This window comes from Nothobranchius furzeri, chromosome 18, assembly GCF_043380555.1.
Source record: "Nothobranchius furzeri strain GRZ-AD chromosome 18, NfurGRZ-RIMD1, whole genome shotgun sequence".
Lineage (NCBI taxonomy): Eukaryota > Metazoa > Chordata > Actinopteri > Cyprinodontiformes > Nothobranchiidae > Nothobranchius > Nothobranchius furzeri.
The window spans coordinates 30,805,165-30,819,479 of NC_091758.1; the positions used below are offsets into that span (position 1 = coordinate 30,805,165).

At 45.5% G+C, this 14,315-nt stretch overlaps 2 protein-coding genes across 4 annotated transcripts; one reads left to right on the forward strand and one right to left on the reverse strand.

Moving 5' to 3' along the window:
- Positions 1–542: 542 nt before the first annotated feature.
- rpap1 (RNA polymerase II associated protein 1) lies at positions 543–12,016 on the reverse strand. Of its 3 annotated transcripts, none has more exons than XM_015969997.3 (27): positions 11,939–12,016; positions 11,247–11,443; positions 11,024–11,166; positions 10,834–10,926; positions 10,510–10,672; positions 10,258–10,404; positions 9,977–10,171; positions 9,486–9,601; positions 9,268–9,366; positions 7,866–7,967; positions 7,624–7,791; positions 7,240–7,422; positions 7,035–7,169; positions 6,794–6,961; positions 6,506–6,663; positions 6,011–6,181; positions 5,749–5,944; positions 5,538–5,647; positions 5,250–5,445; positions 5,025–5,171; positions 4,804–4,946; positions 4,287–4,719; positions 3,930–4,048; positions 3,615–3,846; positions 3,355–3,531; positions 2,447–2,503; positions 543–741 (listed from the first exon to the last, which is right to left on the reverse strand). In XM_015969997.3, exons 2-27 carry the CDS (start codon positions 11,437–11,439, stop codon positions 577–579), a joined length of 4,209 nt encoding a protein of 1,402 aa, XP_015825483.3. In that variant the 5' UTR covers positions 11,440–11,443; positions 11,939–12,016; the 3' UTR covers positions 543–576. The 3 variants fall into 3 exon arrangements, with proteins under 3 accessions (XP_015825483.3, XP_015825482.3, XP_015825481.3); XM_015969996.3 differs by having other exon boundaries at positions 10,492–10,672; XM_015969995.3 differs by having other exon boundaries at positions 10,486–10,672.
- A 4-nt stretch (positions 12,017–12,020) lies between these two features.
- Positions 12,021–14,130, forward strand: iah1 (isoamyl acetate hydrolyzing esterase 1 (putative)). Its single transcript, XM_015970003.3, has 6 exons — positions 12,021–12,298; positions 12,407–12,459; positions 12,966–13,111; positions 13,225–13,386; positions 13,467–13,588; positions 13,838–14,130. The coding sequence occupies exons 1-6, from the start codon at positions 12,236–12,238 to the stop codon at positions 14,012–14,014; spliced, it is 723 nt and encodes a 240-aa protein (XP_015825489.3). The 5' UTR covers positions 12,021–12,235; the 3' UTR covers positions 14,015–14,130.
- Positions 14,131–14,315: the final 185 nt, after the last annotated feature.

Genomic DNA, 14,315 nt, shown 5'->3' on the forward strand with positions numbered 1-14,315 from the left:
AGACAATAAACTGGTGCCTCATGCACAATTACAGTTTTAGTGGAAGAGTAACAGGCCAGTAAACGACTGGTGAGTGTGGTTGGTGACCAGATGGAACCAAGTCTTTCCTTTTGTGTTGATTTACTGTGGCCATCAAATGTGGTTTAAATGAATGAGTGTGGCTGAGATGAACTCTAAAAATAAAATGCTACAGCAGGAATATCATCATGTGGCTTTATTTTTATTCACAATTCTAAAAATAATCCTTTCAGGCACTTTTGATGCAGGTTTTTTTTTTTTTGCCTTTTTCTCCAGATGATTAGAACTGCCCTGGGCTGCTTTGGAAAAACACCGGAGTCACAAAAAGACACAAGTACAGATGGGACCTGCGCCACGTCCCATCTGTACTTGATAAAAACCGCTGATTGTGGCAGAACAAGCAGTCAGGTCAACTGTCCTGCATAGCTGGACGAGCCTGGCTCTGATGTGGGGCTCAGAAATGTTTCTGTAACCGTTTTGGTGAGTCTTCCATCACCTTTTGACTTTTCTCCCCCGTCTGTTCATTCACACGATGCTCATCCCCTCTAACCTTCAGTGCTACGTTTCCGATCTTCGCTCCTCTCTGTCTCCTTTGTCACCCTGCAGACGGAGAACGATCTCCAGACGCTTCGCCCTAATGGGAGGCAGCTGCTCGTAGGTGTCAAAGCCGAGCTGGAGGTGCTGTTGGGGCAGGCGGAAAAGGAGCAAGTGGTTCCTCAACACCTGGAAATGAGATATGAGGAGTGAGAAGAAGCCTCGGTGTGAACCAGCTCGACCCTGCAGGTGACTCCAGAACCGTTAAAGACCAAACGTGGAGCGGCTGTGGAGAGCATTAAGTTAGAAAACAGAAATACTAAATACTGATTGTTAAAACTCTTGAGTTTGGATGGCAAAAATCAGGAAATGTTAATGAGACAAAAAGTGTTTGAAAAATGATCCAATTATTTAAATATTTAGTAAAACAATCAAAGAAAATCAGCCATCAGAAGAACAAATAGTAAACTAATAACTAACATCTTATTTATAATTAAATGAAAGGCACACATTTAAAAAATGTCCCATAAATATAATTTGTCACCAGAATAATGTAAAAATGACAATCAGACGGCAGCTAATCGATTCAAATCCCATTTTTAATGGATGTAGTAAATGAGCACGGACCAACATGTGTCTAGCTCCGGTCGCAGAGACTTCAAACCATTTAGATAATTAAAAAAAGTGTAAGTGATCAAGCCTGAGTCATGCTTCTCCGTCTGCGTCAGTGCGGAGACACGCAACGCCATTATCCGTCCTTGCGTAGGGCCCCGGCAGGCACGCAAGTACCTACAGAGTCTAGCCCACTTTTTGAAACATCCGTCCGTCGAGACGGAGAATGCAAGCTTGTGAGGGGCAGCAGTAGCTCAGGTGGTAGAGCGGGTTGCCTCATGATCGGAGGGTCATGGGTTCGATTCCAGCTCCAGCCAGGGGTATCCTGCTGTTGTGTCCTTGGGCAAGACACTTCACCCAACTTGCCTGTGTTAGTGGTGGTCAGAGGGGCCGACAGCGCCAAATGGCAGCCTCGCCTCTGTCAGACCTCCCCAGGGCGGCTGTGGCTACAAGCAGCTTACCATCACTAGCAGTGTGTGAATGTGAGAGTGTGTGAAAGCGTCTTTGGGTGTCTAGAAAAGCGCTATATAAGTTCAATGCATTATTAATATTATTATTATTGGTCAGGACGCCGCTGTTGTTTACACCGCTGCCATTGCGCCCTCAAAAACATACAGAGAGCCGAGGATAACTAGCGGGAGACACGGAGAAGCCTGAATAATTCCTCACGAAAAAACTCTAAAATATGAACGTTTAATTCCCCGTGACTGGAGGAGTGAAAAGATGCGCAGCAAGCGTTTTATTTGTGGACGGAAATGACAGGAAACGTGGGTTTAGAGGTGGCGAGCGCATGAAGAGGTGGGAGAATGAGAGACAAATTTGTCTGTGTTAAAAAGTCCCTTATATACAAAAAACACAATATAAACACACTAGCTTGGACTGGAGACATGACAGGATACCACAGAACAGCGCTACGCCCTCTGTTGTCCTGGCGGGGAATTGCTTTGCAACACTCCCCAGGAGACGAGAAGTATGAGGGCAAAACGCTTCCGTCAATCCGTGCGTGTCTGTCCCTTGCGGAGCTGACGGAGAAGCATGAATCAAGCTTAAAGGACAGCAGAACCTCCTGAAAATGTTGTTTGGATCTGATCTTGTTTCAGTTGCTGGACTGAGCTAAGCTTAGGAAACACTGAGGTGCATCTACCTGCCAAAGGGTCTGAGAGGCGCTAGCAAACAATGAGAATCAAACTCAAACGGAGCTAGTAGGCCAACAAAGAAAACAAACAACAGCAGCTTGAAGTGTGAGGAGCAGGAGAGAAAAGAGAGGCTGAGGCAGAAGTACCTCATCTGTAAGGTAGTAGATCTTCCTCAACATGCTCTGTCGAGCTGCTTCCACTTCCTGAAAAAGAACAAAACGTTCAAAGTCTCAGACACGTGTCACTGATGTGTACAGATTGAGGAGGTGAGATCTGGTCTGGGACTCCCCCCTCAGACCGAGAGCAGGTGCTGGGAGACAGGAGCCATCATCACCCCTGGAAAAAGTCGAGACGGGGCGACGTGCCGCCAGCTGTCAAGACTCTGGAGTTCAGCTTCATCTTAGTGAGGATGATATTAATATTACTGAAGGATGTTTTCTCACTCTGTAGTTGGTTCAACTATTGCTGCAGCAGAATTACAGCGTCTAAACTTATAACCATCATATTTGATCATTTTTAACCAAAGCTGCAATTTATGTCAGAACGTGGCACCATTGCTCCACTTTTTAAGGACAACATGAGTCATAATTACCTTATAATATAGCCTATGATAAAAAAAAAGTTTATTTACTGATAATTCACACCATAAGAATGTTTTTCAGCAGCAATCAGATGACGAATCAATAAACTTCTTACAATCCGAGCACTTCTGATGCTGTTGGCCCAGTTTTAATGGTGCACTGCTATAAAAAGTGTTGTTTCTGCTTCACTGTCATTATCAACAACATGAAAAACTTGGTTTGGCTCATAAATTCTTGCATCTTGTGTTCAGTGAGCTTTTATTTGATAAATAAAATGTTGATAGAACTTTGTAAATGCCTGAGCTCCAACCACAAGCCCAGCTGCATCTGTAACATCGCTGCACGGCAAAGTTTGTCTCGCATCCTCAGCTTCAGCCAGAGAAACGACTCCCAGAGAGACGTGTGTGTGTGTGTGTGTGTGTGTGTGTGTGTGTGTGTGTGTGTGTGTGTGTGTGTGTGAATCAGCGGCGTACCTGTGCCGCAGCATCCTGGGAGAAGACGAAGGAGTTAACGTGAGACAAGGCCACGGCGTATAAGACAGGACACCAGGAGGACCGCAGCGTCCCCGTCACTAAAGAGCGGAAGTAGAGACGGAGGAGAGGGAGGGAGTCTTCCGGGGGGGAGGTGAACGCCTCGATGGGAATGGACAGCTTCAGATGTAGAGACACACATGAGTGAGACTCAAGTTATAGTTAAAAAAAAAAGATGTTTGAATTCATTTTCAGGGACTAACCTGATCCAGGGTGACCCCCAGCGACCTCAGCATCCCAACATGTTCCCCAAACACAGCCAGCCTCATGGTGGCGCTGTATCTCCTCTGCAGGGGCAACAGCACCCAGCAGCCAAACAGGCGGTCTCCAAACGATACGGCTTCATACTGAGTCAAAAGAGCTGTGTACAAGTCGTGGAAGGAGGCGAGTCCCGGGGGGGGCACATCCAGGTCCAACGAGTCCAGCTTGGACTTCCTACACCAAAACAAAACAATAGATTATTTTAAAGGAAGCAGAGGATCTTTTTGGACAAGAACAGAGCTTTATCTTCACCAGACCTGGTAAGCAGCCTGAACAGACCCCAGGTCAGTTTCTGAACTGGCCTCTCCAGGAACAAGTCACTTGAACACAGGAAGACGCAGGACAGGCGGGCCAGCTTAGCAACGGGGAGGATCATCTAGGAAACACATGCGGTTTTCACTAAAACATGAAGATGCAAGCATCAACTATTGTTCCTACTGTGAATTATTCTGCTAAACATATTTAAAAGGAATTCGGATGTTTTCTTATTTGTTTGTTTGCGTTAAAGATGTTTTTCAGCATCTTGCAGGAGTGAAGAACTCAAAACTGATCAGAAAAATGTTTTTTCCTTCTGATTCTTTACAAAATTGTTGCCTTGACTTGTGGTTTTGCACCTTCAGAGCCTCCCCCCTCCAGATCTCCAGCATCAGCAGCCACTGCAGACAGTGGGTCACTGCCTGCAGAGCCCCACGAGGAAGCTCCTCCACCGCCAGGCCTCCGCCGGCAGAAACCCCCGTCTGCTCATACAGGCTGATGAGCGGGAGGAAACACCAGTCGGAGGGCACCGTGGGGCCGCTGAGCTCTGGAAGGAGATGGGAGTTGATCCACGGGTTGCGGCCCAGAAAAGCGTCTCGTGATGCGAGCACAGACGGCTCCAGGTGGGCGAGGTGCGTGAGGAAGCAGCCCCGTATGGAGGGCAGCTGGGTGCAGGCTTCTCTCAGGAGAGCACCGACAGTCTGGAGGGAGGGGGCGGAGTTTCGGTGTGTGTGCTCGTGCAGCCGCAGCTCCTCCAGCTCCACGGCCTCAGGTCCTCCGCTGTGTCCCTCGCTGCAAACCAAACGAGAAGGCACGAAGAGTCAAATAAACGGCGGCATCTGTGGACAATCAGCTAAGATGAAAAAGGACGGTTACGTTAAAAACTGCTTGTTGAAGATGATGCTGGAGAGCAGTTCGTGTGCCAGGTGTTCACTGCCTGGAAGTAACCAGGGAAGCAGCACCAGTGCCACCTGGTGGTAAAGTGAGGAATGGTTCGCTACAGTTGACTCAACAGTAACCTAGGAAACCAGTAGAGGGGGAAACAAACATTAAAAAGAAAAAACAAAAGCAAACAGCAGGTTTCAACTATGACTCACCAGTTTTTGTGCCAGTCTGAGCAGCAGGTACAGGAGGTGGTGCTCATGGCGGAGCAGCCACGCCCTGCTGGGAGACAGAGTAGGCGTGGCCTGACTGCAGCTTTGCAGGTAACCAATCACTGGCTCCGACACCAGCAGGCCACTGAACTAAAGAGCAGGAGGAAAAATCAGATAAAAAAAAAAAAGCAAGAACATTTCCTTTAACCCGTCTTCTGAAGGATCTACCTTGATGCTGAGACCTTTATGGATCCCTGTGACTGTTTCCAGCAGGAGTCCCAGTCCTGTCAACAGAGGGAAGGGGGAGCTGGGAACAACCAGTCCAGGACGATCCCTCCATCCTGGGCAGGCCAACCCAGGAAGGTTAGGAGTAGTGTCTGGACCTGGAGGACTGGACTGGATGTTACACACCACTGAGGAGGGCCTAGAGTGGAAACAGGAAGTAAACCAGAAGGCTACAAACACAGGAAAAAAACATGTATGATCAGTTTGCTTTAGCATGACGAATCGGTGTACCTGAGCTTTTTAATTAGATCGTGAACGACCCAGTGACTCGTGAGAGGGAGAAGAACCTCAGAAGTGAGAAGCTCCAGTTCTTGTAGCGTCTCCACCGGCTTGAAGCAGTTCTGTGGATCATCATTAGCATGTACACAAATGGGTCTTCTAAAAGTACCAGTTGAGATTATTTTCTCATGAACTGTTTTCACATTTGACAGAAAAAACAAACCTGTCTGGAGAGCTGATGGTAGTAAGCTTGTAGGTAGACCAGATACGCAGGAATCAGAGCCAAGCTGCCATCCTTCTGAGCCGGATCATCAAGGCTCTTGATGAAACCCTTCAGATGTCCCAACAAGGTTGCCTGCAGACCTGTGACGTGACCCCAGGACACGGGAGGCGGAGGCGGGCACTCCTCGCCCTGAGCGCTGTGATGAAAGCAGAAAACAGCATAAAGAAACATAAAAACCCAGACCCCATCATCCCATCAGTACCAGATCATTCCAGCCTGGAGCTCCTGATGGCAGCCAGCTGTGTGTGTAACGTGTGTGAGCAGAGACACCAGAGCCAGCAGACGGTGGATCTGCAGGGACAGCAGAGGACCTGAGGAGGACAGGAGGCTGTGGATGGACTGCAGTGTCCTCACTAAGGCTGGATACAGGTCTCTGTGAAGAGGACGAGGGACAGCAGGTAAAAACAGCATTTACAGACATAAACTGGTGATGTAAGGGCCTGAGTCTGCGGAGAGAATGACACAAACAGATGGAGTGTCTCCCTACACTGTGATCCTCTACAGAAACATTCATCTATTAGTTTGAGTGACTTTGTTGGTCTTTTAGCATGAAGTTTGTGAAGCACGGAAGTTTTAAAAGCAGCAACATCATTAGATACCTAATCCAAGTGACCCGGATCAGCATCGGAATCGGGACATCCCTGATAAATAATCTATAAGAATAATGCCACCATGCACAGGGTCGCGTTGTACCCACATGTAGAGCCTGCAGGCCTGTCCGTAGGCGGCTGCTACGGCCCACAGCCTGTAGGCCTCGGTGGTGATGGAGAGAGCCTCGCTCGGCTCCAGCAGCAGCTCACTGGGATCGGCACTCAGGAGGCACGACAAACGCTCCCTCGCTCCCAGAGAATTTAACTGAAAAGAGAAAGAAACCAGCTAATGATGAACTATCTATTAACAACCAGGAACAGAGGTCCCCTCTAATCATATGCTACAGAATAACCCGGTGAAGATGCATCTGGAAGGATTTGTTGACATCAGTTACCAGTCTGGCACAGGTGTGTCTGCCGGAGGAAGCCAAGACCCTTAAGAGCTTCATGGCGCTGGCGAGTGGGAGTCCATAAACAGACGGAGGATTGAGGGACAATGACTTCCAGGAAGCGGGAAGAAACTCGGACATCACCGTCTCCATCAGTCGAGGACAATCCAACACCTGAGAGGAATGCAGAAGCTATGAAGGAGACATCCGGTAAAGGAAGCTACGTTGTTCATCTGCGTTAGCATGCCTGCGTGACGGATGACGAGGAGTGTCGGGCGATCCGTGTCAGGATCTGCAGCACGTCCTGAACCACTGGAGGTGACGGTCGGACGACTTCGAGAATGTAGCGCAGCCTGGGGAGGAGCTTCATCTTCAGCAGGCCCTGAAACACAAACCCACACGTCAGTCTTCATCTACAGAGACTGAAACATGAAAATAAATTATGATTTTACCTTCACTACATCCTGTCTGGAAACTTCATAATCACTCTTCCTCTCTTCCTTTTCCTTTGCCGTCTCCTTCATGCTTTCATCCAGACCTTCATCCTCTTCATCTTCCTCCTCCTCCTGAGCAAATGGCAGCAGAGGAAAGGACGCCATGCCGCGAAACCAGGAGAAGGTGAAATCCAGACACTCCTGAGACAGATCCAGGACAAGCAGAAGAACTCCGAGGTCACACATTTTATCAGAGACTTGTCCAACATTTCTAACTACAGGTTAGCTTCTCTCTACATCTGAACATAACGGATGTTTTGAAACAGAAAATCTACGACTACTTCTGTGTGTGGAATCTGAGTGAGGACAACGTGTTCCAATAAAATGACGGATTCATCTTACTTCATCTTCTGCACACACGAGGAGTGCTTTCAGTGCCTGCACAGCTGCAGACATCACACCCTCCACACCGTCATCCAGCCCAAAGCGGAGCAGGAAGAGCAGCCCGGCGTCGAGCAGCGTGGACACCACGCTGCCGTTCAGAACCGACAGGTACGCTCCAGCACGAGCCTGAGGAGGGCGAACCACAGGCAGACGTTTAAGCACCCGTGTGTGTGGGTGCGTGTGTGTGTGTGTGTGAGTACCTTTGAGAGGATGTTGGCTAAAGTGCTGAGAGCCAGACTTCTCTGCTGGATAAACTGGCTCCGAGCTAACAGGAAGAGCTCCTGCAGGGAGTAACCTGCTCGCTGTGGAAACATCACAAACAGCAACAACAAAAACACTTTCTAAGTAATCAATCAATCAATCAATCAATCAATCACGTTTATTTCTATAGCACTTTCCACAACCATGGAAAGTGACCAAGGTGCTTTGCAGGACATAACAATAAAAGACATTACATAAAACCAGCGCAAGTAAAAACTCAGAAAACAATAACATACAAGTAAATACAACATATAGAGTGACATAAGTAAGCTAAAAAAAGAGATTAAGAGAGCCAAGAGAGGATAGCTACTGATAAAAAGCCTGTTGGAAAAGGTAGGTTTTAAGCTTGAGCTTGAACAAAGACAACTCAGAGGTCAAACGCAGGTCATCGGGGAGTTTGTTCCAGACTGCTGGAGCCGCGACTGAAAAAGAGCGGTCACCCCGGTGCTTGCATCTAGATCGAGGGACTTCCAAGAAAAAGCGTCCCCGCTGACCTAGTGGACCGTGTTTGCCAACGTATGGAAAAAGAGTCAGAGAGATAAGCAGGACCGAGACCATGGATACTCGTAAACATTATGATTTTGAATTTTATTCTGAAAAACACAGGAAGCCGGTGCAGTTCTAAGAGAATGGGAGTAATATGGCTCCGCCTAGGTGTGTTAGTGAGGAGACAGGCTGCAGAATTTTGGTCTAGTTGAAGACAAGCGATGGAGGATAAACCGACATACAGAGCATTGCAGTAACCGATGCGTGAGCTTATAAGGGCATGATTGACTTTTTCCAGGTCAGGGCGGTTTAAAATGGTTTCAGCCTGGAAACAGCCCTAAATTGATAGAAACTTGACTTGACTACCGCATTGATCTGTTTGTCGAAATTAATGTGTTCATCAAAGATGACACCAAGGTTTCTAACATGTTGCTTACATTTAACGGCCAACTGACCAAGGATGGTCACAAGGACACCTGGGTGGTTTAAGAGAGTAAAAACAACACACTAAGTTTTGTCTTCATTTAACAGCAGTGAGCTGTCGGAGAGCCATAGTTGGAGGTCAATGAGGCAGCTCGGTAGAGATGATATGTTAGAGTTGGAGTTGGGACTAATTGGGAGATAAATCTGCACATCGTCAGCGTAAATTGAAGTTCATGCTTAGCAAAAATTCTTCCTAGTGGTGGCATGTATAATGAGAATAGGAGTGGCCCCAGGACAGATCCCTGGGGGACACCACTATAGAGATAAGACAAAGTCATTTAGAAGTGACTTTCTCAAGGCTTCTTAAACTGACTTTAATATACTTAAATCAGAAACGATGGATTGATTTATTGTTGACTTTGTGCTACAGACCTCAGGCTCTTCTCCATGGTGATGCAGTCCCAAGTGGGTCGGCAGATCCTCAGAAGGTGGAATTAAGGTCCCTACAAAGTCGAACCGAGCCTGCATGGCCTTTAAAGACACATAAATGTTCATTAACATTCAAACAAGTCAAGGAAACAGTTTTCATGTGTAAAACGAGCTTAAATCCAGGAACCAACCAAGCTGCACATCTCAGCTTAACTCCTCACCTTTTTGGTTCCCTTCTTCCTCGGTGAAGGTAAGTCTCTCATCCACTCCAGCTTCTCTGGCTCTAGTTTATCCATATGAACCCACTCCCTCTGCGGCTTTACTGGAAGATTCTTCACTGATTTCATAGACATAATAATTATAATAATGCATTGAACTTATATAGCGCTTTTCAGGACACTCAAAGACGCTTTCACACACTCTCACATTCACACACTGCCAGTGATGGTAAGCTACCATGTAGCCACAGCCGCCCTGGGGCGGTCTGACAGAGGCGAGGCTGCCATTTGGCGCCATCGGCCCATCTGACCACCACCAACACAGGACACAACAGCAGAATACCCCTGGCAAGAGCTGGAATCGAACCCATGACCCTCCGATCATGGGGCAACCAGCTCTACCACCTGAGCTACTGCTGCCCCAAAACATGTACTCACAATGAGCCGGGAAGAGCTACAACAGGAACGATAATCAAGACGGATCAAACTCATACCAGTAACAGCTGGTTTCTCTTCCTCCTCCATCTCCACCTCTTGGGAAGGAACAGCAGCACCGGAAGAACCTGTGGTAAGATTTTCAGGAGGAGGATCTCTCTTGCTGCTTTTCTCTGTGGTGTGTTTGGATGGTGAATCAGAGGACAGAACACTCTGAGCTTTGTGAGATCTGATAAACTCCACCAGTCTGGGATCTGGAAAGCAGACATAACGAATTAGTTTTGGATTAAAAACTCACTGCAACCATAAAGGTTCTGATGCCAACCACATCCCTCCTTACCGAGCTGAGACAGGAGTTTATTTTGCTCCTCCATGATCTCAGCCTGAGACATGGTTTGGAGCTTGATCTGGTTCTCCTTGTGGATCCTCATGGTTTCTCCTGTGCTGTCTGGACTCTGAAGCCCATCACCAAACACCAACCTGGGACCTGAGTGCACAGGTGACGTAAGAATCAGGAGACGTGCAGTGAAAGTGAGTTTGTTCTAGCATAAGGTTCAGTGTAGCGTACGATCACCAGCATCATCACTAAGACCTGGGTCACTGTGAGCATCATGAAGGAGACTCTGCTGTCTGGACTCAGGATCCTGAGGTGCTTCGGAGGAAGGAGGTGAAGGTTTCTTCTCCTCCTTTAATCTCTGAGCAGCAATCTGACGAGCAAAGATGCTCTTCTTTCCTTTAACCAACAAAGGTGGCACCTGTAGGAAATAAAACCAGCAGAATCTTCTGTTACTATTTTATTTAACTTCTTTATACAATATCGTTCCTTTCAGTTAATTACAATAAAAATAAATAATGTAACTCAGGCCCATTATATGTGTTTAGATATTTTGCATCTACTAGACACCAATGCATTCACCTGACTGCTGGTTTCTAAGCGGTGCAGCACCTTGGGGAACGCCCGGTCTGTAAATACTGGCAGAGATATTGGTGCACAGCTGGTATCTCTCTCCTTAAAGAAAAATATAATGATATCTTTCCAAACAAGGAATAAAGGACAAATACATAGATTGTTGATTGCACAAAACCAATTAATAAAAGACACTGACAACAATCCTGGAAAGAACGGCACTGATGTGAGTATCATGTTGGTCCAGCCTCTCTTCAGCATCCTCAAAAGTGACCCGACTGGATTTGAAGCGGGACTTCTTGGGAGCGGCTGGAGTCAGAGAGGGGAGTTCATCTGGAAGATCTACACGAAAGAAAACAAATAAATATTGTTTTGTTTTATTTAAAAATCATGAAATACCCTTATAATGGTGTCTGATCAACCTTCTATGGTGACCACGTCCTTCTGATTTCCTTCATTCTCCCTGCTGTGTTCTCCTCCGTCTCCAGGTTCCCCTCTCCTCTTGTCAGGACGGCGGATCACGCTTGCAGCAGATGGAGCACCAGAGGTCAGGAAGCGCTCCTGCTCTCTCAGGAGGTCGTCTTCGGAGTCAGTGGGTTTCGGACGCTGCAACATCCCTCTGAATCAAAAATACTGAAATTAACCTTTAAATATGTCTCTTTCACACTCATGATACTGGGTGGTAACAGAAGCGTAGTCACGACTTCAAGGGGGGCAAAACTGGTAGATGCCCACTAAGTTTTGATTTCGCCCCTGCTAACATCTTTATTTATCAGAAGCTCGTTAGAAACCACAAAGCTGCTTTATAACAGCGTATTTAACAGATACGTGTTTGTAACTTCCAATATACTTTAGTGTTTTAAGGCTTTTTGTTTAGCGTGGCTTATATTAACGAACATCGTCACAACGGGCGCAAATGAACTATCCACACAGGCAGCGGTGTTGCTTTTGTTTTCACGTGTTTACAGCGTCACGCGCCGTAAACATTACCCACAGGTTTCATTAATAAACAAGCCACCTCCAGCTTTTAAACGTCTGTTCTAACACTGTTTTAAAGAGCGTCTCTAAAATTATCCGCATCTGTTTGTAGTATTTAGTTACAGTGTTAGCTAACCTTCAGTTTTCAGGCGCATCCAGACGGAACTATGTCGAAAGTCTGCAGTTCACACGAAAGAGTTTCAGTGTAGCACGTAGACTTCTCCTTCAAAGTAAAAGCAAGAACTGGAAAGCTGCTGGAATTTCTGTTGTTTAACATTGGTTTAAGGATATTTCGAAATATATTTAGTTATTTTATAGGAATTGTGCAAATTTAAACTAAATTTACTTTAAATTAATTAATTTAAGCTTTAGAAAATCATGGTTTTGTTTTATTTTTTGGTCACTTCCGCCAATAATCTTGACAGGATGCATCATGGCCAAGTGTAGTCCAATAATTTGTCCCAAAGTTGTTTTATTCGGCGACTCCATCACTCAGGTAATTCTGATTTATTTTCTCACATGTGGTTTTAAAACTTCACTTGGCCGATATACTCTCACTTATTAACTGCAGGCCTGTTAACATTAGGCTGTACATTTCTTTCAGTTTTCCTTTCAACCCAACGGGTGGGGAGCAGACATTGCCAACAAACTTGCCAGGTCAGCTGATAAACATAAATATTTTTATTTATTTTTTTTTGGAAATTTCATTTTTAAAGTTTAGCTAAAAAAAGATAATTTAATAATTTAGGGCTGTTTTACATGAGCTCAGAATTGCATCCTTTTTACATAGTTAACCAGCAGCTTTAATTTGTCTGATAATTTTTTAAATATTTAATACGATAAATTATACAACAGTAATATTGTCATTTAAATCCAGCGTGTATCATACTTTTTAAATTATTCTTTTTAAGATTTCGGTGTGTGTGATGGTAATTGTCAGTTCTATCAGGTAGATATTGTCAAATAAATTTATCATCTTTTTGTATCATATTTAAACCATTTTTTGTCTTGAATTTATTCCAGTTTTCATTTAGAGATCCTGCTTTTATATAACTTTAAATCTGACGCACCACATGATATAAATAAAATAATAATATTAGGACTATGATGACTTATCTGTGCCTTTGACTGATGTGGGAATTTAAAATTTACCTCCCTGGTAGAAAGTGTGACGTTGTAAACAGAGGACTGTCTGGCTACAACTCCAGATGGGCCAGGATTGTACTTCCTCGTCTCATCCAGAGCCAGAACCCAGGAGTCGTGGCTGCTGTTACGGTCTTCTTTGGAGCCAACGACTGTTCGTTGGAAGGTACAGCCTCGATTAATCAAGATGCTTGACTGGATGCTTCTTTTATTCTCCAGCACACAGATCTAGATTTTAATGCTGTTTACATCAACTCATGGACTTTTGGCCTCCTCCAGATGAGAACCCACAGCAGCACGTCCCTCTGCAGGAGTATTCAGAGAACCTGAAGGAGATCAGCAGATTTCTGACATCAGCTGGCATATCCGCAGACAAAGTCATCTTCATCACTCCTCCTCCTCTCCATGAGCCATCCTGGGAGAAAGAGTGTGTTCTCAAAGGTGACCTTGAGTCGCCACTATTTCCTGTGTTGATTCAGATTAAGGCTGAGTGTTTGTGTCCCGCCTTGCGTCTCATTCAGGGTGTCCTCTCAATCGACACAACTCTGTAGTGGGACAGTATGCTCAGGCTTGTATCCAGGCAGCCCGTCAGTGTGGTTCAGATGTCCTAGATCTCTGGGCACTCATGCAAAAAGATGGACAAGTGAGTTAACCCTGTCCTCCATTTGTAAGAACAGAGACATAGCTTCTTACTTTAGACTTTTATTTCGTAGCCAAATGGTCGATAAATGAAAAAGAAGTTCAAGAACTTTTGAGATTTAAAATATAAAACATTTGCACTTCCTTCGTTTTTCACATTTTAGTTTTTCACCTTCTTTAAAAATAAAAAAATGCCTAAATGTATAATTTTATAACTATTATAGCAGCTAACATTTGGTCCTGATCCCTCTAGGATTACACCGTCTACCTGTCTGACGGGCTGCATCTCTCAGAAAGGGGAAACCAGTTTGTGGCCGAGCGCCTGTGGGGTTTACTGGAAAGTCGTCTGGCCCACCTGCCTTTCATCCTGCCCTACTGGGGAGATGTGAATGCCAAGAGCCCCGAGTGCAGCCTCCTCTCTACCCAGTGAAGGGGGGCATTTGTTCTAAAACATAAATGATTAAACAACCTGCAGAGGATCGTCTCACAGCTGATTTACAATAATGTGTTAATGTTTAAATATGCAATAAAGGTCCTTTTTACTGAGATGTGCACCATGAATACAAGCAAAGAACGTTGAAAATCAAACACTTACAGGTAATAATAATATACACTTCTGGTATAAAAATGAACACCATCTGCTTCTTTACCCTGACCTACAAAAACAAATTTACAGTGAAAACATGACAGCAGGTAACAGCAAACAGGAAATCCTGTGCAGAGCTCACATT